Source organism: Gymnoscopelus microlampas (assembly GCF_963454915.1).
Source record: "Gymnoscopelus microlampas genome assembly, chromosome: 16".
Taxonomy (NCBI): Eukaryota; Metazoa; Chordata; class Actinopteri; order Myctophiformes; family Myctophidae; genus Gymnoscopelus; species Gymnoscopelus microlampas.
Genome location: NC_139953.1, coordinates 48540699 through 48565826, shown reverse-complemented (window position 1 = coordinate 48565826; position 25128 = coordinate 48540699). Strand labels below are relative to the sequence as shown.

General features: G+C 42.4%; 2 protein-coding genes across 2 annotated transcripts in view; one reads left to right on the top strand and one right to left on the bottom strand.

Annotated features, from left to right (window-relative positions):
- LOC311063058 (pyrin-like) overlaps positions 1 to 25128 on the bottom strand; it is a gene marked incomplete at its 5' end in the record, with an annotated part of 670464 nt that overhangs the window by 181708 nt on the left and 463628 nt on the right. The window lies entirely within an intron of this gene.
- Positions 8387 to 25128, top strand: part of LOC311063927 (uncharacterized protein) — a gene marked incomplete at its 3' end in the record, with an annotated part of 53771 nt that continues 37029 nt past the window's right edge. Inside the window, exons 1-9 of the mRNA XM_084083559.1 lie at positions 8387 to 8422; positions 17173 to 17251; positions 18015 to 18068; positions 18268 to 18345; positions 18669 to 18770; positions 20981 to 21005; positions 23519 to 23637; positions 23879 to 23966; positions 24913 to 25122. Coding sequence (XP_083939685.1) covers positions 17187 to 17251; positions 18015 to 18068; positions 18268 to 18345; positions 18669 to 18770; positions 20981 to 21005; positions 23519 to 23637; positions 23879 to 23966; positions 24913 to 25122 — 741 coding nt within the window. The 5' untranslated portion in view covers positions 8387 to 8422; positions 17173 to 17186. The remainder of the gene's footprint in view (positions 8423 to 17172; positions 17252 to 18014; positions 18069 to 18267; positions 18346 to 18668; positions 18771 to 20980; positions 21006 to 23518; positions 23638 to 23878; positions 23967 to 24912; positions 25123 to 25128) is intronic.

Sequence of the window (25128 nt, the reverse complement as noted above, 5' to 3'; positions counted from 1 at the left end):
GCCTGGTAAACCCTCTCTCCGAAATCTCATTTGTAATTTATTTCAGGAGTGAGTCTGGCATGATCGCCCATTCTGCAATTTTGGCTGTGGGCTGGAGTTGGGCAGGAGTAATACCGTTGACTGACAACCCCTTCAGCCAATCAGCAGTGTTCCCCTTCAGCCAGTGCATTTTTGCCACCTCCAGACTAATGTGATGCAACGGGACTTTTGAGACGGCCATGCCCAAAATAGGTTGCCTTATTCGGATACATGCGTGTCACTGCCCGCCCCTGCCGGTTCTCTGAATTTTTATTTTTAAATAGGCTCTGTCATGATTAATTGACCACATGAAGTTAGCCAACTAAATTCTATCCAAACGATATCTTAAAAGTAAATTCCGTGCCTCAAAATAGAAGTTTGAGAGCGTTTTGAAGTTTACAAGAGAGTAGAAAACACTGCGGTCAAAAACGATGGCTGCCGTTTGTTTTTGGTCGGCTGCATTCAGGCTGCACTCGGTTCCATTCGGGCTCACTCGAACTTGCCACCTGATTGGCCAACTTTCGCTGTCAATCACAGAACGATGAGTGACGATTCTGAAAAGCTCGTCCATTTGGTGAAAGGGCTAGAAACGCCCTAAGCCTTCAGGCCAGACTCCTTCCTGAAATCAAATGCAAATGAGATTTCCGGAGGGAGGGGGGTTTACCAGGCTACTCAATGAGGACATTATCACCTTTACAGTAAAAGCCAGGTTACAGATCCTTCCCACCAGTTTCAACCTTTCCCTCTGGTTTCCCACCACCCATGTACCTCATTGTTTGCATCACACCACAGGGCTTGTTACAGAAACCACCTAGGGGCGCCGATGTGCGCGTTTGCATGCGTCCCCCGCTCAGTGGCGTATGGTGAATTATGCGTTGACCGGTATGTTTTTGTATTCTCAAAAGTGTATTTACAAGAGCAAAGTTAACAAATCATATACAGTGCACTGCAGTGCAAACATATAGCAGCCTAGTCTGCTGTCTAGCAGAGAGGTCTGTTGGAGCAACTGCGCCGCTGGAATCCGGGGAGCAGGGGCGCACGGGTATGGTGCTGGCCACGGCGATGGTTGCTGGTGGTGGCGGGTCTGGCGTTGTGGCTGCTGGTTGTGGCCCCCCACCAGGTGCCACTGGTGGGATTGGGTATGCAGTCGTCACCGCTGGCACGGTGATGGGCGCTGGTGTCCTGGCACTGCCGCTGTCCTTTGCTGGCGTCTTGCTGGAGCTGGCGGCGAAGTGTAGCATGCTGCTCTGGATGAATCGTTTTTTGGTTGGTGGCTTCTTCATGTTGTAGAGTAGTAGACTAGTCACAAGTCACAACAATAATGAAATGTGAAGCTATTTCTGGACCCTCTTTATACTGTGTACCTGGCAGGAAAACCGGTTTGACGGCAGTGTTGTTGTTTTTTTGTGTGACTTTAATTTGGTTAATTCGGCCTATGGGCGGAGGTGGAGCTAGCTAGACAGCTAGTAGTAATGGTACTGTAAATCTGGGCACCCGCCACTGAGTTTGTGATGGGTGCTCATCATTTCTCCTGGGGGCTTTAGCCCTGAGGCACCCACAGTATTGGCGCCCTTTCATGTCACACATTCTGAATGGCTGCTATGCCTAGAAAGGGCTTTACATAGCACGCCATGACAGAATAGTAGATCTCATAACTAAGGACATATCTAAAAAAAAATCACCGTCAGTGAGAATGTACAAACATTCCTGTGTCAAACCTTCCATTTTTCAACTCTGTACTGAAAATCCTGAAATCTTTGCACATCTCTCTGCTAATACACCATATGCTGTTGTTGTCAATGAAGGCTCCAGATCAGTTTCCATTCTTGAAATGGCTGCACCTTTGACTCTAGCTTAGAGGAAGCTTTTATGACCAAAGTCATTAAATACCAGCCGCTCCTCCATACCATCACAGAGCTAGGCTATAGGTGCAATCTACTTGTGTTTATCTTTGGCAGCCTATAGGACATGTACATGGGTTGGTTGTAAGAGGCTTCCAACAACTTGGGATGCCAAAAAAGAAGCTAAACGGCTTGCAAAATTCTGTGGAATCTCTTCTATTATCAGTAGCCTCCAAATATGGTGAAGACGCTGTTATTTGTACCACTGAAGGATGTGGGGGTATTTGTCCATGATTAGCTGACTGTACATTTTTTAGCACCTTGTAATATTTGTGTCCTTGTATTGTATCTCTTATGTGGACATAAATAAATGATTAAGTGTGTGTGTGTGTGTGTGTGTGTGTGTGTGTGTGTGTGTGTGTGTGTGTGTGTGTGTGTGTGTGTGTGTGTGTGTGTGTGTGTGTGTGAGAGAGAGTCAATTATAGTTGAATTATAGTTGTACTGGTCACTGGCCTGATGGATGGGAAAGGAACTGGTTGGAATAACGTGATCCTTCCACGCACTACGTCCTACGGTCAGGAGATAAGAAGCGGCTTGCTAGCTCCTCATGCATTGAAGGAAGCATGATCTCAGGGTGCAGGGAGTGGTTGAACATAAGCATCCTAGCTTATAGCTACCTAAACTATCGGATTTATATTGTAACGTTTGAAGAAAGAAACACCATTTAGGAAGAGTCAGCAAATCCACCATCAACCCTGTCCTGTTTAGCTGTGAAAGTGGAGTGTAACCGTAATAGTTGTTGACAGTATGGGAATTGTATTCAAATTCATTATATGTTGAACAGCTCACTTTAGGATATATGCTTAACATGATATTATCACTAGATATGCCTAAAGAAGGAATATGATAGAGGAAACTACAGTTTGTATTGAATGGTTGAACAGACTGCTGAGGCACACTCGGACACTACATTAGCAACAGGAAGAGGCTCTTTGTGGTTTTACATCCTGTAAATGAGCTGCACACGCTATCTGACTTACAGTCTATATTTATGACTGATTAGTGAGAGAACTTGTTCAGAAAATATCCATATTTTGAGAGATTAGAGGTTACATGCAGACATGTAAGCATCAATCATTAGCTTTTCTCATTTATTTAACATGACACCCCCCCCCCCCAGACCATTGCTAGAACGCGTGCAAACTAAGGCAGGGTTTTTCGTGGGTGCCACCCACACCCACACATAGGCACGCTCACTTCTCAAACAGTCACCTACGCACACACACGATACACACGCTCATGTCTGGGGACGTCCCATAAGACCGTATTCTCACCAGAGCATCGGCAGGCTTTTTCTCCTGCACCTCGTTCACATTTCAAACATGGAAGGTAAAAACATGACTTTTTCTCTATTTTCAGATGAAACATATCTGGTGTCAGATGTTTGGAATTGGCATGAAACCTTCCTAGAATATATTTATTTATATGTTTTAAGTACACATTTGTAATCCCAACATAAACTGAGCAAATGAAAGGGAAGCTTTTAAAATTTAAAAACTTTATTTCTGAGTTAGTACTACAAAGGTAAATAGACCTTTGCAGTACTAACTTGGTAAGGACATCTGAATTCCACACGACGGCTGTAACACAATTGATAAAACTTAGCATAATATAGGTAGAGAATATAGCTGAATTGTGAATGTAGCTGAATTGTGTAACTAAACTTGGGAGAAATGCAGAGTTGCTCCAAACAGTAGGTATATGATGAGAGATGGTTACCGCCGCTTGGCACATATGTACCACACACTGTGCGTATAGGGTACCACAGTGCAAAGGGGGAACCACGGTGGAGAGGTGGCACCACGGTGCAGAGGGGGAACCACAAGCGGCGGCAGTGGCTCAGGGGTAGAGTGGCCGGATGGAGTGAACTGGAAAACCGCAAGGTTCCCAGTTCGATCCCGGGCTGGGGCGCTCCCCTAGAGTTAGTGTCGAAGTGTCCTTGAGCAAGACGCTGAACCCCTAATTACTCCCGATGAGCAGGTTGGTGCCTTGCATGGTTTCCTCCGCCATCGATGTGTGAATGTGTGTGTGAATGGGTTAATGGCACAATCAATGTAAAGCGCTTCGGATAGAAGAGCTATATAAATGCACCATTTACAATGAGCCAAGACGATCATCATAATAACTAAATGATGAATTATTTTATTTAACCCTTATGCCTTGCTAAAAAAAAGTTGCGTTGGGAGTGTTAACTACAAGATTTGTATTTTGAACTTTAAACTACAGTACAATGCACACATTATTGAGTAATTTCAAAAACAGCTCAAATAATGTCTTAACATAACATGTGCAAAAGCCCACGTCCTCCTCTGTTGATTATAGTTTACTACAACATGAGACAAGAGGCTTGCACTTGAAAATGTCTATAATTGTTAAATCTCTCTCGGAGACATAGCACATTTTTGGTGACTCATTTTGTTTGTGTTTCCTACATTTAGGAAGAGTCAACCCCTGAGAACTCAGGGTCCTGTTTAGCTGTTAAAGTTGAGTGTAGCTGTAATAGTTGTTGACAATATGGGAATTTTATTAGAATGCAATATATGTTGAACAGCTCACTTTAGAATATAGGGGCTTAACATTATATTATCACTAGATATGCCTAAAGAAGGAATACGATAGAGGAAACTACAGTTTGTATTGAATGGTTGAACAGACTGCTGATGCACACTCGAATGCTACATTAGCAACAGGAAGAGGCTTTTTGTGGTTTTACATCCTGTATGTGAGCTGCACACGCTATCTGACTTACAGTCTATATTTATGACTGATTAGTGAGAGAACTTGTTCACAAAGTATCCATATTTTGAGAGATTAGAGGTTACATGCAGACATGTAAGCATCAATCATTAGCTTTTCTCATTTATTTAACATGACCCCCCCCAGAGCACTGCTAGAACGTGTGCAAACTAAGGCAGGGTTTTTTGTGGGTGCCACCCACACCCACACATAGGCACGCTCACTTCTCGAACAGTCACCTACACACACACACGATACACACGCTCATATCTGGGGACGTTCCATAAGACCGTATTCTCACCAGAGCATCGGCGGGCTTTTTCTCCTGCACCTCGTTCACATGTCAAACATGGAAGGTAAAAACATGACTTTTTCTCTATTTTCAGATGAAACATATCTGGTGTCAGATGTTTGGAATTGGCATGAAACCTTCCTAGAATTTATTTATTTATATTTTTTAAGTACACATTTATAATCCCAACATAAACTGAGCAAATGAAAGGGAAGCTTTTAATATTCAAAAACGTTATTTCTGAGTTAGTACTACAAAGGTAAATAGACCTTTGCAGTACTAACTTGGTAAGGACATCTGAATTCCACACGACGGCTGTAACACAATTGATAAAAATTGCAAAAGCCCACGTCCTCCTCTGTTGATTATAGTTTACTACAACATGAGACAAGAGGCTTGCACTTGAAAATGTCTATAATTGTTAAATCTCTCTCGGAGACAAAGCACATTTTTGGTGACTCATTTTGTTTGTGTTTCCTACTGAGGTGTTGTTGAGGGCGTGAGTCGCCCACTTGCCCACCCCAGTCATCTTTTATATACTGTAGCATTGAGCGATTAATCACTGATTAATTCATAGAGAAATGTGCATGCAGTTTGTGATGCTCCAACAGTGGACATGTTTGGACTCAAAACAGCTGTTGTTGGGGGAAGGTGACTTGAGTCGAGACGTCAGGTTATAAAAAGATGAACAAGGAAGAGAGAAAGACCAACAGCAAAACTGACTCTGTGTCCCGTTTTAAAATCTTCATCTGTTTACTAAGCCACACCCCCTCTTGTCAACGGTTCTCAAAGTGGGGGTCCTTGAGGGGGTTCCAGGGGGTCTCCACCCAAATGATTGTCAGTCAGTAACCAAAATATTATTTTCCAAGTAATATTGGCATGAAATATTTCCCTCACTGGTTGTTTTATTGAATGATCGATTGTCAATTATTAATTGTATCATTGATTAACCGTTGCACCCCCAAGTCATCATTAAGTGATGGCATGTATTCACTTACTGTGACTGTATGTCAGTGTTCATTTTGACAGCAAATTTTGATTTAGTTTTAGTCATAGTCTTTTGAATGAAATTTCATTTAGTTTGTGTCATATTTTTGTCATCTGAAATGTTTTAGTTTTAGTCTAGTTTTAGTTGACTAAATATCATAAGATTTTAGTCGACTAAATCTACAGTTGATTTTGTCAACAAAAATGTATGTTGGTGGTGCCTTGATGGCGTCGTAATGGCTGATTCTCACTTGGTTTGCATGCTGAAAATAGTCGATCTACAAGCTCACAACGCGCCACGCTGCAACGCGTTGGTCCAGGGACCAAGTGGTTGTACCGGTCAGATCCCAGTACAACAGTATTAGACGTCATGTCATAACATAACATTTGCAAAAGCCCACGTCCTCCTCCGTTGATTATATCCTACTACAGCATGAGACAATGCCTGAAATAAGTCTGGCAGTGAAAGAGTTAATCCATATAATAGTTCATATAGGCTATTCATTTTTAACTCAAGAGTGTAAATGGACCGTAACCATTTCCTAAAACCCGTTTGTGTGCCTAATTCAAGATCACTGCTACAGCGATCGTGCAGTTTTATACGTTTTTGTCATAAATATTTTACATATCTACCATTCCAAGTTACCCATTCACGTTCCCAGAATTTATAGCCTATAATTATTTTATTTTTTTCTGCCTGTAACCAACATGTGAGGTTTGAGTGGGATTGAAAGGTTAATGGATATTTTAAAGACAATGGTATCGCCCACAGTGTGGGGGAGAAGGTGTCAGAGCGAGGGGAGACAGTGGCCAATGGAATAGCAGGAAAAAACGGTCAATTTGATCTGAAGTCCGTCTGTGTGGTAGTTGGTCTTACTGCCGTCGTGCAAGTGTTAACAGGAGCCATATAACCCATCGACAATTTACATACATGTGAATAATACATAAATATGTATTTTCATGTAAATATGTAATATATATTCCCCTTCTATAGCCATCTGACCAACAGTATTTTTACATTCAAATGTATATCGTGTAAATCCTGTATTAAACCAGTAAATGATATGATAGACTGTAAATCCTGTACCATAAAAAACAGATATAGGCGCTTTTTAGACGCTCACGTGCCTTACAAATCAAGTAGTGTGTTTACCTGCCCATGTGACTGCCCGCTCTGGGTGGCATGGGCAGTGGCGTCAGTTCAGCAAAAGCTAAGGTATGGCAAGGTTAGGGTTGCCAACTCCCAGAGATTAAAATAAGGGACACCTATCCTGGACGCGCGGCCGCAATTTTTTTGGGGGGTCAAACCCCCCAAAACCCCCGAAATGCATCGAAAACTATGCATTATACCTTTAACACAATACAAACACAATGGTCTTACACCTGCATTAGGCTACTATTCAGGATTTATTTTTATTATATATTTTTTTTTCTGGAGCCCAAGGTATGGCACCTGCCATACCTTGGCCTACCCAATTGAAACCCCTGTGCATGGGATTGGACTCCCATGCCCAGGGCCTGGACCAAGTGGTTGTACTGGTCAGCTCCCAGTACAACAGTATAAGTGGTCAGCTCCTAGGTTGTTGTGTGTGTGTGTGTGTGTGTGTGTGTGTGTGTGTGTGTGTGTGTGTGTGTGTGTGTGTGTGTGTGTGTGTGTGTGTGTGTGTGTGTGTGTGTGTGTGTGTGTGTGTGTGTGTGTGTGTGTGTGTGTGTGTGTGTCTGTGTCTGTGCAGGGAGTGGCAGAACATAAGCATCCTAGCTTAGCTACCTAAACTATCAGATTTATATTGTAACGTTTGAAGAAACACCATTTAGGAAGAATCAGCAAATCCACCATCAACCCCTGAGAACTCAGGGTCCTGTTTAGCTCTTAAAGTGGAGTGTAACCGTAATAGTTGTCGACAATATGGGAATTTTATTAGAATGCAATATATGTTGAACAGCTCACTTTAGGATATAGGCTTAACATTATATTATCACTAGATATGCCTAAAGAAGGAATAGAGGAAACTACAGTTTGTATTGAATGGTTGAACAGACTGCTGAGGCACACTCGAACGCTAGCAGCAGGAAGAGGCTGTGGTTTTACATCCTGTATGTGAGATGCACACGCTATCTGACTTACAGTCTATATTTATGACTGATTAGCAAGATAACTTGTTCAGAAAGTATCCATATTTTGAAAGATTAGAGGTTACATGCAGACATGTAAGCGTGAATCATTAGATTTTCTCATTCATTTAACATGAACCCCCCCAGGAACTATTACAATGCGTGCAAACTAAGGCAGGGTTTTTTGTGGGTTCGGGTGGCAGTTGAAAAAGCCACATACACACCCACATATAGACACACTCACTTCTCGAACAGTCACCTACACACACACACGATGCACACGCTCATGTCTGGGGAAGTTCCATAAGACCATATTCTCACCAGAGCATCGGCGGGCTTTTTCTCCTGCACCTCGTTCACATGTCAAACATGGAAGGTAAAAAAATGACTTTTTATATTTTCAGATGAAACATATCTGGTGTCAGATGTTTGGAATTGGCATGAAACCTTCATAGATTGTATTTATTTATATGTTTTAAGTACACATTTGCAATCCCAACATAAACTGAGCAAATAAAAGGGAAGCTTTTAAAATAAAAAAATATATATTTCTGAGTTAGTACTACAAAGGTACATAGACCTTTGCAGTACTAACTTGGTAAGGACGTCTGCATTCCACACGACGGCTGTAACACAATTGATAAAAATTAACATACTGTAGCTGAATTGTGAATGTAGCTGAATTGTGAATGTAGCTGAATTGTGAATGTAGCTGAATTGTGAATGTAGCTGAATTGTGAATGTAGCTGAATTGTGAATGTAGCTGAATTGTGTAACTAAACTTGGGAGAAATGCAGAATTGCTCCAAACAGTAGGTATATGATGAGAGATGGTTACCGCAGCTTGGCACATATGTACCACACACTGTGCGTATAGGGTACCACAGTGCAGAGGGGGTACCACGGTGCAGAGAGGGTACCACGGTGGAGAGGGGGTCCCACGGTGCAGAAGGGGTACCACGGTGCAGAGGGGGTACCACGGTGCAGGGGTGGGTACCACGGTGCAGAAGGGGTACCACGGTGCAGAGGGGGTACCATGGTGCCAAAGGGGGCACTACAATGAGCCAAGCTGATCATCATAATAAATAAATGATGAATTATTTTGTTTAACCCTTATGCCTTGCTTTTAAAAAAAGTTACGTAGGGATTTGTATTTTGAAAGATATTCTCCCCCCCATTTTTTTCATGAAGGTTTAAATGATATCTTTATTTTAAGTAGAGACATCGGGTTATTAGGCTATTAATATGTTACGGCCCGTTTTTCAGCAGCGTGCATGGGCTCAACTTTTTACTAAAGCAGCAATAAATAAATAAGTATTTTTGTTGTCAAGTATGAGAGACAAACCATAGACAGATTATTGACTTGGTCAATGAGGCCATTGCCCAGGGCCTTTGATTACCAGGAGCCACATAACCCATCGACAATTTACATACAAGTGCATATATAAATATGTATTTTCATGTAAATCATGTAATATCTATTCCCCTTCTATAGCCATCTGACTAACTGTATTTTTACATTAACATGTATGTCATGTAAATTCTGTATTAAACCTTAAATGATTTGACAGAAAAATCCTGTACCATAAAATAGATAGAGGTGCTTTTTAGATGCTCATTTGCCTTAAAAATCAAGTAGTGTGTTTACCTAACCGTTCTCATGGCATGGAATTGGCCCCTAAAAGATAACTGGTCCGGGGGCCTCCTTTAGTCAATGGACAAACCCAGTGGGCCAATATCTCTCTCAGAGAGTCTTTCAAACATGTTCTGTATTAAGTGTAAAGTGTGAAGCCAGTTGGTTTCATTTCAGAGTGAGCATCATGTTTAGCACATCAGAGTATTGTACCTGGTAAGTGTGTGAGTACAACGTTATTGATAAATGTGTCTGTATAAATCACAAAACTATAAGGGAGAAACATTGGGTAAGAAGAGCCGCCCAGTTTCTATAATGGATCTATAAACAACATCATGCAGTTTAGGTTGAATCAGTTTGAATCATATAGCAGAGGATGGTCAACTCTTCTGACAAGATCACCACAGGGGGGCATCTCTCGTCCTCCTCCTCTCTCAAACGGCCACCACCTGACCGTTGTTTTGTTCAGTTAGTTATTTAGTTATGGTATACAAATACATATAAAAATTTCAATCAATCAATCAACAACTATGCCGTGACAGTGACACTTTCTGACAAACCACAAATCATGTGTTGACTAGACCTTTCTAGCAGACAGAGAACTGAGAAAAATAATGAAGGAACTGAAATCTCCAAAAGACCGTGTAGACCGTGTGGTGTGCACACGCCCATTGGTGTGAACACGCCCATGTTCCAGGGTCATATTTGCCTGCTGTTACCCATACTTGCCTTTAAGAGCCTTATTGTGTCTTATGAGCTTGTATCTTAAGAAAAAACCTATCCCACTCTGCGCCACAAGGGGGCACATCCTGTGTCAGACAGGTAGTGTTATTTGGACAGGCGACAATGTCTCACACTCAAGAGAGAAAAACAACACCGTAACTGACTCTGTCTCCTGTTGTTTCCCTGTTTGTTCAGGTAATTAAAGTATTAGCACATAACACATGTTCAAAATAAGCACTTTGTATGTAATGTAAAACAAAGCTTGTCTTGGGGTTAATTATGGCAGAAATATAGTGAGTGTATATTAGTTTATTATTGTTTGTTGTGAAGTCTAAGCGCTTAGTCAGATTCATGGCAGCCATTACATAACTGCTGCTTTCAAACTGTATTTTTGGTTTGTTTCACTTTTACAGTATTTGTGTTGCTGCCTTTAGTGTTTAAAGCTCCTAGAATTTGGAAATTTGGAAATGCATTTGGAAATGTTATTTTTCGTTTGGATTTAGTTTAGTTAATTCCAATGCTGTAAAGTAACTAAACTACATTTACTCAAGTACTGTACTTAAAGGTAGGGTTAGTGATATGTTTTTTTTTTTTTTTTTTTATGTTAAATTACTATATTGTGGTAGTAATCATTGCTACAGAGCGTTTGTTCGCTCACAGGGGTCTCTCCAGCTAGTAAACAGAATATAATACATTTTCAGGTAGGTGACAACATGTAAGCCAATCAGGAGAGAGCACTGAAAATGCAGGTTCTGTTTAATAAAGAGCTGGAGAGACATGTAGACTCCTTTTACTGAACAAACACTCTATAGTAATGAGTACTATCACAATATAGAGCTTATAGAACAATATAGAACACTTATTTAACCAAAGTAAATCACTTACCCTACCTTAAGTACAATTTTGAGGTGTTTTTACTTTACTGGAGTATTTCCAATTTTCAATACTTTAGTAGGTCTGCTAATCCAGTATTAACCTGTTCAGACTCATGACATTTGAAACTAGAAAAAGTGCTCCTCGGAGCACAGGTCTCCGCCAGGTCACGTCGTTATTGTGGCCTCCTGGTGGCACTATAATAGGACAATGTGAAAAGGGTGGCATTTCTTCCTCTGCCTAGTGGGAATGAGCGTGCATTCATGATTTGAGGCATTTTTTTGCAAAAATGTGTTTTGCTAAATTAGACCTGCTGGTGGCGCTATAACAGGGCAATGTGAAAAGGGGGTCATTGCGTCCTTGGCCTAGTGGGAATGTGTGTGCAAATTTTCACGGAAATCACACGCTGCGTTCATGATTTGAGACATTTTGTTCAAAACGGACCAATCCTGCCAACTTTGGAAGCCAACCTTAGCCAATCAGGATGTAATATGAAATATCGGACAGATCCGTCTTGATCACATGACTATAGAGATACTGTGTACCGATTTGCGTGATATTTGGATAAAATCTGTAGGAGTAATATCCAAAAATGTGTTTTGCACAAATCGGCCTCCTGGTGGCTCTATAACAGGCCCATGTGAAACATTTGGGGCAGAGGTTCTGCTGTGGCATCGAGGGAGTGTGTGTGTGTGCAGTTTCACAGCGACTGGGGCAACGGTGGCGGAGATTAGCTGGTAACAGACAGAAGGACGGACGGACGGACACACACACACGGACGGACGGACGGAGGGTAAAACATACTCTCTCGCCATGCCTTCGCCTGGCGGAGACAATAATTACTTCTAAAACAATATTACTAAACATTACTGGATAAAGCCAAAGAGTTTGTTCCAGTTCATGGAAGCTGTGAAAAGTAAAAGAGAAAAAAGAAAAAGGTTATAAGACTTTATAGATTGTACTATATGATACCCATAGTTCCCCCTGCAGCAACAGCATCACATTCCAGATACCAAGTTACAACAATGACACTACTGTAGGTTATCTATACTTTGTTATAGGAAATGCTCCACAACAACACAGAGCTTCCACTGCTCCAGTGAACGTTGTTTGTGCAGATACAGATAGATGCTCTTATATCATGATTATTGCTGGTGGTGGAAATACTGATAAGTGTCTCCGCCAGGCCGAAAGGCATGGCGAGAGAGTATGTTTTACCCTCCGTCCGTCCGTCCGTCCGTGTGTGAGTGTGTCCGTCCTTCTGTCTGTGACCAGCTAATCTCCGCCACCGTTGGCCCGGTCGCTGTGAAACTGCACACACACACTCCCTGGATGCCACGGCAGAACCTCTGCCCCACATTATTCAGATCAGGCTGTCATAGCGCCACCATGAGGCCGACTTTTGCAAAACACATTTTTGGATATTACTCCTTCAGATTTTCGCCAAAAAACACGCAAATCGGTACACAGTATTTCTATAGTCATGTGATCATCACGGATCTGTCCGATTTACCAGATTCCATCCTGATTGGCTAACATTGGCTCCTAAAGTTTGCAGAATTGGATCATTTTGAACACAATGCCTCAAATCATGAACCAAGCATGCGATTTCCATGAAATTTTCCACGTATATTCCCACTTGGCCCAGGAAGAAATGCCACTTGAAAACTTTCCAATCAGTCTCATGGTGGCGCTATAACAGGCCAATTCACGTTTTTACCTATAACTGCACCAATCTGCGTGAAACTTTGCACGCACACTCCGCAGAGGCCAAGGAAAAACATCTGCCCTGCATTTTTCACATCTACTTTTTATAGCGCCACCATGAGGCCGACTTTTGCAAAACACATTATTGGATATTACTCCTAGAGATTTTCTCCAAAAAACACGCAAATCTGTACACAGTATCTCTATAGTCATGTGATCAACACGGATCTGTCTGATTTAGCAGATTCCATCCTGATTGTCTAAGATTGGCTCCCAAAATTTGCAGGATTGGTTCATTTTTAACACAATGCCTCAAATCATGAACGAAGCATGCGATTTCCGTGAAATTTTCCACGTAGATTCCCACTTGCCCCAGGAAGAAATGCCACCCTTTTCACATTGGCCTGTTATAGCGCCACCACCAGATCTAACAATCAAAAAAAATTTTTTTGGAACAAAATGCATCAAAGTGTTCGATTGCCGTGAAAGGCCTAAGAATAAATGGCACCCTTTTCACATTGGCCTATTATAGCGCCACCAGGAGGCACAATAACGTACCTGACCTGGCGGAGACCTGTGCTCCGAGGAGCACTTTTTCTAGTTTGAGCCTGGAATGATCAAATCCTGTGTTGAGGGTCACACAAGAATAGCACACACAGCCTCTCCCTCCCTGTCTCTTTATCTCTCTCTCGCTCTCTCACTCGCGTGCACGTGAACACACACACACACACACACACACACACACACACACACACACACACACACACACACACACACACACCACAAGGGGCAGAGCCGCCTGGGGCAGATCCGCTTGTGTCAGACAGGTTACCCAGGGGGCGAAGGGTACCCCCCTGCATTTGCCCTGCCATAAAAGGTTGGCCACCAGAAATAATATCTATGACCCTCTAGGATCACAATCTATATGGACAACCCGGTCAATTTTTTGCTGGAAATCCAATATGGCCGCCTCAATATTGGCCCCTATCAGAAAATAGCTTTGGCGATAACTTTTGAACCAGATGGGCTAGAAATGCAAACTTGGTGTCTATTTCATGGTTTCAGAGCATGAGAAACTCAATGGAATACTTATCTTTATGATTAGGTGTGTCTGGACCTTTACTTTGCATATTTCCAAGATGGACACCACCCGAAAATGAGTTTTACTATGACTTTTACAGTGACAGCTAACTGTTATGGCAAAAATTCTGCTTTTTAAGCAATATGAACACATTTGGTCAGTTTGAGCTTTCATTTCTATGTTGTCAATATGGCTGCAGTCATAAATAATATATGGTATTACATTTTTGCTCAGATTCTATCTATAGTTGTGGGGATGATGCAGAGAAAAATCTGAGAAAAAGCCCACAATGTATCTTATGTATCATTTTAATAAACTAACTACAATATAAACAGACACATGCACACTCCAAGACTTGCCAAAAACTTCAACTTTAGGGCTATACAAATTAACATAGTGGTATGCATTCAAGTAACATAACAAAATATAGACTACTTAGTGACAAACAGAGTTAAAGCGGAGTTGAGGCTGCCCACAAAAGGTTCATTTTGACCTCTATGGTGCTGTCTTGCCTGCTTCTAAAGCCAATGATACTATGGTACAATGCTATTCACTGTCACTGTTGTCACGTGTTGCACTGATCCTGCTGCATCTTGTCTCCAGTCCCTGGCAACGGCATCCTAAGTAGCATGGAATTTCCTTCTTTGCACAGGAACAGTTTTCTCTGGCAGCCTTTGATACAGCTGGATGATATTGCCTTGTTCATTGACACAGGCCAGGCTGGCTCGGTAGATGCAAGGGGGACTGCATTGCTAGCACTGAGAGACCATCCATACTCTGCGAAAGAGGGAATATCCGGCTTGGCGATGTGTGCACATTTATCTATTATGGTTGCTAGAGCAGCTCTTCTCAGGTGCAGGTCAAAGGCATTCTCTGTCGGGGGCAGCAGCTTTAAGAGGGTTGATCATGCTCTGAAACCATGAAATAGACACAAAGTTTGCATTTCTAGCCCATCTGGTTCAAAAGTTATCGCCAAAGCTATTTTATTATAGGGGCCAATATTGAGGCGGCCATATTGGATTTCCAGCAAAAAATTGACCGGGTTGTCCATATAGATTGTGATCCTAGAGGGTCATAGATATTATTTCTGGTGGCCAACCTTTTATGGCAGGGCAAATGCAGCACCCTAAAAAAAGGTGGGTTTTGCCCCCTGGGTAGGTAGTGTTATTTGTACATGTGACAACATGTCTCTGCATTAGTATTTGTGTTGCTGCCTTCAGTGTTTAAAGCTCCTGTTGTGTGTTTAATATGTTGGTCTACTTTTTGCATTTGGAAATGTTGTTTTTAGCGGTGCCAACCGCTCTACACTTGGCTTTGACTCCGTGTCTGTGTGTCTGTCTGTGTGTCCGTATGGTATGAGCCCGGGATGAGCACGGCAAAGAAGCAACACATACAAACACACGCACGCACACACACACACACACACACACACACACACACACACACACACACACACACACACACACACACACACACACACACACACACACACACACACACACACACACACACACACACACACACACAGACTTGGAGATTGCCTATGCCATCTCTCCTCTCATTGGCCACACGTGCCACCGGTTATCAAAGATAAGGGACGTCCGCCCGTATGAGCACGGGATGAGCACGGGATTTTAAACAGCTATAACTCCAGTTTGCAGCATGCCACCAAGTCCAAATTTGGTATGTGGACTTAGACCACCAATACGGGACGAGCATGAATTGCTCAAGCCCCGCCCCCTCTGTCTTCCCATTGGCTGGCCTTTAAACAGCCATAACTCAAGTTCGCAGCATGCTACGGAGTACAAATTTTGTACATGGACTAAAACCACCAATAGGGACGAACTGTAATTACTTAAGCCCCGCCCCCTCTGTCTGCCCATTGGCTGGCCTTTAAACAGCCATCATTCCAGTTTGCAGCATGCTACCAAGTACAAATTTGGTAAGTGGACTCAGACCACCAATAGGGACGAACTGAAATGATTTAAGCCCCGCCCCAAAGGCACCGCTTCCTTCACACAGGGTGTGATTTTTTGTTTGGATTTAGTTTCATTAAATCCAGTGGTGCTAAACTACATTTACAAAAGAAATTGAGGTGTTTTTACTTTACTGGAGTTATCCCAATTTTCAATACTTTTACTTAGCTTCTACTCCACTACATCTCAGAAACAAATATTGTACTTTAACTTCATCACAAATATTTGAATACTTTAGTTACTTTGTAGATTTTAAATATTATTACAAAACATACATTACCCACTTCAGCCCTATATACATTTCGGCCTTTTGAAAATAGCCGATCTACAAGCACACAATGTGCCGCGATGTGACGTATTGTGAGTTTGTAGATCTGCTATTTTCAAAAGATTTGTATACATTATATACATTTGAAAACGTATGGTAAAAAAATGGTAAATTCTGCATAACGAGTACTTTCTACTTTTGATACTTTAAGTACATTTTGGTATGTACTTAAAGTACAATTTATTTTGCTACTTTAAGGTACATACCAATACTTTTGTGCTTTTACTCAATTTTGAATACCAGACTTTTCCACCACTGGTTAATTGTCTCCAGTAGTGTCTTGTAATGTGTCTTTGTAGTAGTCTGCCAATCCAGTATGAACCTGTTGTCAGAACAGTATACATACAGTGTATTGTTGTGATTTTGATGAACATGTGATCATATGGTTTTGATACAGTATCTGCAACTCTTTATAACAAAGAAAGAAAAGTAAATGTTGAATAAGCAGCCAGTTATTGTGGATAAAGAGATGAACAATGCAGAGAGAAAGACCAACAGCAAAACTCACTTCACCTGTTTACTAAGCCACACCCTCTCATGTCAACGGTTAACTGTTGATCCCCCAGTTCATCAATAAGTGATGTCATACAGTACAATAAGTGATGTAAATACAGACAGTCACTTACAGTGACTGTCTGTATGTAATGACTACTCAAACTGGGGTGTGTGTGTGTGTGTGTGTGTGTGTGTGTGTGTGTGTGTGTGTGTGTGTGTGTGTGTGTGTGTGTGTGTGTGTGTGTGTGTGTGTGTGTGTGTGTGTGTGTGTGTGTGTGTGTGTGTGTGTGTGTGTGTGTGTGTGTGTGTAGGTCTCTGATCTACCATGAGTGAGTTGAGAGAGGAGGGGGGCGTGGCCTCTAAAACCAGCCAGTCAGAACAACATGAGAGGTAAGATAAACTGTAAAGTATCTAAATACATTTACTTGAGTACTGTACTTTTTTCTATACTTTACTTGAGTATTTTCCTTTTTTGGATAATGTCTTTCACTCCACTACATTTCAAAGACGGATGTTTTTTGTACTTACTCTACTGCATTTCCATGAAGGGAAAAAATGAATGAACCACTTTAAGCCCATTTAAATTATATTTTATTGTATTCAAATGTCAACATTTTTACAAAGCAATGTATTGATAATTAAAAAAAGGTTAAGTCGGCTAACTATTTTAGTATTCCAGCTAGGGATGCACCGAATATATTTGGCCACCGAATATTCGGTCGAATAAGGCAATAAAATGCACATTCGGATTTCGGCCGAAATTATTTTAACTGTGAATAAATATTACTGAATGTTTAGAAGACATACACAAACGGCACAACCTGGTAACACACCGTTGTGGGTAGAAGCCAATAATGTCATGACCGGCAGAGTCATCAAACGCAGGAGACTCCTACTGAGTCTACTGTTGACCGATGACCCGGTCAACAGGAGACTCAATTGAGACTCAATTAAGTCTCCTACTGAGCAGCCACCCGGTCATCAAATGATTGGCTTAGGAATGCGACAAAAACAAAAACATCTCCATGAATTCAAATCTTCATGGGGTGCAATTGATAGAAAATAAGCATTTTTTAAGGTGAACTACTCCTTTAATCCTGAGCTGAAGTGTCTAACTGAACTAACGGTGAACCTTTTTCTTGACCTTTGACAGGTCTCTAGATCATCCTCATAACTTCAACGCTGGACAACACTCTACTGATCAGAGGTCAGAATGAGAACAACACATGATTTAGTTGTTATCAAACTCTATTGAGCAGAGGTCATGATGTACAATGTATAAATGGTAACCATAATCCTAATAAACTAAATAGATATATAAATGATAACACTAAACCTAATACAAAATAAATCTATAAATGGTAACTCTAACCCTAATAAACTACATAACTGTCTCCTGCACCCAGCTGTAACTCCACAAAGAGTTACCAGTCCAAGGATGCACCTATTGTCTTCAAAGCTGGACAACACTCTACTGATCAGAGGTCAGAATGAAAACAACACATTATTTAGTTGTTATCACTCTATTGAGCAGAAGTCATGAGGTACAATATATAAATGGTAACCGTAACCCTGATAAACTAAATAAATGTCTACTATACCCAGCTGTAAGTCCATAGAAGCACCTATTGTCTTCAAAGATGACTCTACTGACCAGAGTTCAGAATGTACAAACAGACAGAAAACAAGTTCAACACATGATTTAGTTGTTATCAAACTCTATTGAGCAGAAGTCATGATTTACAATATATAAATGGTTAACGTAACCCTGATAAACTAAATATCCTTCATCATCTCTTTCTACCAGGGTTCATGAGTCTCCTGTACCCAGCTGTAACTCCATGAAGAGTGACTGGTCCATGGATCATCCTCATAGCTTAAAAGATGGACACCACTCTACTGACCACAGGTTAGAGTGTAAAACAGACAGAAAACTAGAAAAAGTGCTCCTCGGAGCACAGGTCTCCGCCAGGTCAGGTAGGTTATTGTGGCCTCCTGGTGGCGCTATTATAGGCCAATGTGAAAAGGGTGGCATTTCTTCTTAGGCCTTTCAATGGGACACTGCATTCATGATTTGAGGCATTTTGTTCCAAAAATGTGTTTTGCTAAATTAGACCTGCTGGTGGCGCTATAAAGGCCAATGTGAATGTGAAAAGGGGGGCATTTCTTCCTCGGCCTAGTGGGAATCTGCATGCAAACTTTCACGGAAATTGCACACTGCATTCATGTTTTGAGGCATTTTGTTTAAAACTGACCAATCCTGCAAACTTTGGAAGCCACTGTAAGCCAAATAGGATGGAATATGAAATATCGGACTGATCCATCAGAATCACATGACTATGGAGATGCAGTGTACCAATTTGCGTGTTTTTTGGGCAGAATCTGAAGGAATAATCTCCAAAAAATTATTTTACATAAGTCGGCCTCCTGGTGGCGCTGTAAAAAGCAGATGTGAAAAATGCAGTCTAATGTTTTTCCTTGGCCTCTAGGGAGTGTGCGTGCAAAGTTTCACGCAGATCGGTGCAGTTATAGTTAAAAATGCAAATCGGCCAGTTATAGCACCACCATGAGGCTGATTTGAAAATGTTCAAGTGGCATTTCTTCCTCGGCCTAGTGGGAATGTGCGTGTGCAATTTTATGGAAATGGCAAGCTGCGTTCATGATTGGAGGCAGTTTGTTCAAAACGGACCAATCCTGCAAACTTTGGAAGCCAACCTTAGCCAATGAGGATGCAATATGGGAAATCGGACAGATCAGGGTTGATCACATGACTATAGAGATACTGTGTACCGATTTGCATGACGTTTGGTTAAAAGCTGTAGGTGTAATGGGAAAAATGGGTTTTGCACAAATCGGCCTCCTGGTGGCGCTATAACAGGCCCATGTGAAAAATGTGGGGCAGAGGTTCTGAATTGGCATCCAGGGAGTGGGTGTGCACAGTTTCGCAGCGACCGGGCCAACGGTGCCGGAGATTAGCTGGTAACACACAGACAGGACACACACACACACACGGACGGACGGACGGAAGGACGGACGGAGGGTAAAACATACTCTCTCGCCATGCCTTTCGGCCTGGCGGAGACAATAAACATTTATAGAATCAAGAGGGTTTTACTTGTCACTAAAGTACAAGAAGGTTTAATCACCATTGCAGCGTAAGAATAATAATGTAAATTAACAATCCTATATTAAAATGGGTCAACCGACTGACAGCGGGCGGACAGGTGGACGGACAGTGGGTTCACAAATGTAACATGCGGACCTGCGAGGCGCACTGTTGCTCCGATCCACACCAAACTTGGCCCCAACATTGGTCAGGGGGTCTGCCATTAGACTAGACACAGACACTAGCCTCATCATTATTCCGCCCCCCTATTGACTGGGTTTTGAACAGCCATAACTCCAGTTCCCAGCATGCTAAAGGCCCCAGACGTGGTGGGTACTCTAAGACGCCCAATAGGGACGGGCTGTAGTTTGCGGATGCCCTGCCCCCTCTGTGTTGGCTCCTATTGGCTGGGGTTTAAACACCCAGAACTGCAGTTACCAGCATGGTACAGGCTCCAAACTTGGTGGGTGGTCCCACATACTTCCAATTTGATGGAAAAAGTATCCACTTCCGTTTTTTCCTTCAAACTTCCTGTTTGTTTTGATTGCCTTGAAACTTCACCCACACACTGTCTGAGGGGTGAGGAGTTAAAATGTGCAACCCTGAATTGCCCCTACTCCCCGAAGCAGGGTCGCACGTTTATGACGGCTGGACCTGTGTGCTGCAAGTGCATCGCTGCTTGGTAGCAGTGTTATAGCAGTGTTTAACACTTCAAATGGCCATACTTCGGTGGCCATTGCTCTTATCAGCGCAACATAGGACTAGGTTTGAAGTCCGCATACGGCACACGACACACGGCCGGAAAATCTAGTACATGTGAAATGACTGGATACAATAGAAATAAGAGTTAGGGTCTTGTCTTAGACAGGTACAATGGCTTATCTTTTAGCAGCAGTGCAAAACATATTTGTTTTGTGTGTGTGTGTGTGTGTGTGTGTGTGTGTGTGTGTGTGTGTGTGCGTGTGCGTGTGCGTGTGCGTGTGTGTGTGTGTGTGTGTGTGTGTCCTCTACAGAGAGCACCATCATCAAACAGATCTGGTGAGTCAGTTTACAACGCATTTTCTTAAAACAAAACATAATGGTTGAGATGTGAACCCGTTGGGTGTGGCCTCCAGTAAATACATTCAATATGGATGTGATGTGAGAGTTCAGACCAGGCGCGCCGATTCATGTGCACGGCTGTGGGGGCTCAACTCGAACCATAATACCTATCCACGCCCCGCTATAGTAATGGCAATGGCAATGGTACTGTAAGTTTGAGCCTGACATCTGAGATTCATGAGGGGGATGACCAATTGAGCGTGGGGGCTTTGGTACCGAAGCCCCCATCCTGTCGGCGCCTATGGTTCACACTATCTGACACCAGTAAATACATTCAGTATGGATGTGATGTGAGAGTTCAGAGTTCAGACTCTCTGACATCAACTCAGGACTCCTGGATCACTGTCCTCCACCTCCTCCTGTACAGTATCAGAGTCTATTGAGCTCTGCAGTGTTGTTAGCTCCACTGTCACACCTCAGTGGCTGCTGTTACATGGACAGTTTCATTCGGAATGAATACACTTCTAATCGCTATGAATGAATAGATGAATTCATTCAGAATAGAAATGCTCACGTAAACACCTCAATTGGAATAGAATATTCCATTCCAGTCTGACCCGAATGAATTTTCATTCAGGTTTGAAGGGGTGGTATAGACCGTTTGAATCGGGATATACCAATCGGAATTGACCATGTAAACACTTTATTTTCCGAATGCTCCTCTCTGTTTGGAATACATGCATTCCTTTGCGCATGTCCGTGCTTAGTAGTGCTGTCAGAATTGTCCAAAAATGACCTATCAAATCTTTAATTGGGCCATGGTTTGTGCTGAGAAGTGCTTGCTCCTGCGGGATAAAATGAATAATTCTACAGCGTCATTTAATAAGCCTTTTTCTAAACGGGTATTTTAGTCCTCAGTTTTTAAAAAGAATCCCTGGCCACATGACAAAGATTTTTTTTTAAAATCCCTGTCCACACGTAAACGCAGAAACGCATTGATCAGCTGCAAGTTTCAATTTTAAATCAGATTTTATTTTATTATTTTTATTTATTTTATATATGAGGGGCCAAATACATACATTTTAATCACATGTTAAGGCCCAATACTGCAATAGCTGCATTATTTTAATAGCATACGTGAACAAAAATAAATGAAAACAACATTATTAGGGCGCAGCTGCAGCAAAAACAGATGAGTTTTACTTCATCAATTCATTACATGGGCAGCCGGAACGGTCGTCCCAAAACACCCGCCCCACGCACCTTTTGAGCGGGCCATCCGCGGCCGCTCCATGGTCGCTGGATTTTCACCCGGGGCGATTGTGTTTTAGGGCGACAGACCCCGCATTCAACCCGTGTGCGCTCTGCGCTCTACTCGGCTCAGAAAGAGGGGTTTCGTCACAGTGAATGAGTTACAGCATGTTTCCAAGATTCTTCATAATAATACAAGAAAAACGTGACAATCGGCATAATGAGTAGCTTATACTTTCTACTTAAGTATATTTTGATGCCAATACTTTTGTACATTTGCCATAAATGAGCGTGCCTTGTTTCATAGACTGTTGTGTTGCTCTCTCTCTCTCCATTTATTATTATAATGACCATGAGCGGTCCGGTGTTTATGTATTATTATTTATTATTATAATGACCATGTGCGAATGCGCGATGACGTCATCGTACCTACATGAGAAATGTGACAAATCGTATAGGCTAGCCTACGTTTTACTGTGTCTGGTACCAATACAAAAAAAGAAACTGGTCTGAACTTGTAGATCTGCTACTTTTGCATTAAAACGGCGATAACAAAGGAACACAGTCAGGCTTGCACCGCATACAACGCTGCCTGGCCAGGAGTCGGTGCGTTGCTTACCGGCCTGCCTACGACCTACAGACCTCCGCCGCGGAGGCACAAGGGAGCTATTGCCTCCTCCCATGCCCACCAGGGGAAGCTCTGCTCCGGGTAGTGGCCCCTGGTCCATGCCCGGGCGTAGGCGGGAACCACTTTGCGCATGTGGCATGTCCAAAGTTATATTCCGAATGAATGCTTTGGGTCATGTAAACGAGGAATACTTTTATTCTGGTCCCATGTAAACAGGTGAGTGGATCAGATTCCTCTATTCGGAATGAGTTAATTCTGATCTGAATGAATACATGATGGTCCATGTAACTGTGGCCAATGTGTCTACGTAGGCGGTGCACCTTTTTCCCCTCCTAGCTGTGCGTTCGGTTGGCTCCCACAGTGTCAGTTTGACAACCATTAGTTGCAGGCTTACGCACGCACGCACGCACGCACGCACGCACGCACGCACGCACGCACGCACGCACGCACTCACGCACGCACTCACTCACTCACTCACTCACTCACTCACTCACTCTCTCTGGATGAGTGTCTGCTAAATGCCCACTTTGTAATTGTAAATACAAATATGAAGTGAATGTGATGTTTTGAAGGCCCATGTGTATTGTTCTACTGAATATTAATGTACACATGTATTATTGTGCATGTGGAGGGTTCTCTGGAGGAAGAGAAGAAGCTCCACATGGACCTGGAGAGAATCAACAGAAAGCTGGAGGAGGATCTGAAACGATCCCAGGAATCCAACATGGATCTGGAGAATGAGATCAAGAAGTAATGTGGACCACAGTATTACATGACATGCAGAAAAACATACCTGTAGAATGACACTAACATATGATGTATTCTATTGTATTCTACTGTAGAATGACACTAACATATGATGTACTGTATTCTACTGTAGAATGACACTAACATATGAGGTACTGTATTCTACTGTAGAATGACACTAACACATGATGTACTGTATTCCACTGTAGAATGACACTAACATATGATACACTGTACTCCACAGGAATAAAGAGGAAATAATCCTACTTTTGAATAAGATTGAAGATGAGCAGTCTTCTGTTTATCTACAGAAGAAAATCAAAGAGCAGCAGGTATTTTTGGGGCGGTGTAACCGCCCCCTATATGTGAGGTTTGGACATTGACTAATCCTGCACCGTGATTGGCCACCAGTCTACACCCCTAACCCTTACACATTCAATGCAAATCTATACTTTTCTTTAAGTGAGCTTCCATCAGTGTGATGACCACTAGCTGTAATGTGATTGGCTGACTTTATTGGTTGACTCTATTCAGGACTGTGATTGGCTAGCGAAACCCATGACACATGTGCAGCCCTATGAATAGGACTATGGCACTTAAAAAAAGACACATTTATGTTTTTTTTAAAGTGAGTTATGTGATGAACACACACCGCCCACTTCAAACTGGGTGTGATTTTTATTTTCCTTAAAGTCATTAATACAAAGTAAGAGTAAATTATGATTTTACCATCTGTATCTACTTCACTGGTCTGGGAACCACCAGGGTTACAATGAACCCTTGTAGCTCAGAGTGTACAAATGGAACAAAATGGCAAAATATGGCAGAACTGGTATTGTATTTCTACCAGTGAATAACAAGTTCGACCTAATTCAAGCATGTAATGTAGATCTTGTTCATGAATAGTGTTATGACTCGTGCGTGTGTATGTGTGTGTGTGTGTGTGTGTGTGTGTGTGTGTGTGTGTGTGTGTGTGTGTGTGTGTGTGTGTGTGTGTGTGTGTGTGTGTGTGTGTGTGTGTGTGTGTGTGTGTGTGTGTGTGTGTGTGCATGTGTGTGCGTGTGTGCGTGTGTGTGCGTGCGTGCGTGCGTGCGTGCGTGCGTGCGTGCGTGCGTGCGTGCGTGCGTGCGTGCGTGTGTGCGTGTGTGTGTGTGCGTGCGTGCGTGCGTGTGTGTGTGTGTGACCCAAGCGCACAGCAAGGAAGAGGCTAATTGAAGTTTTAAGCCCACAAGAGCACATTTATTAACCACACTAACCTATAATATGATTGATTTAAAGGCTCGTATTAAAGAACTGGAGGAAGAGATGGAGGCTGAGCGTGCTGCTTGTGCCAACATAGAGAAGCAGAGAGATGACCTCTACAGGGATCTGGAGAGAGCTGTAGGAGTCAACAGAAAGCTGGAGGAGGATCTGAAAAGATCCCAGGAATCCATCATGGATCTGGAGAAAGACAAGCAGCAGTCTGACCAGAAGATCAAAGATCAGCAGGTATTT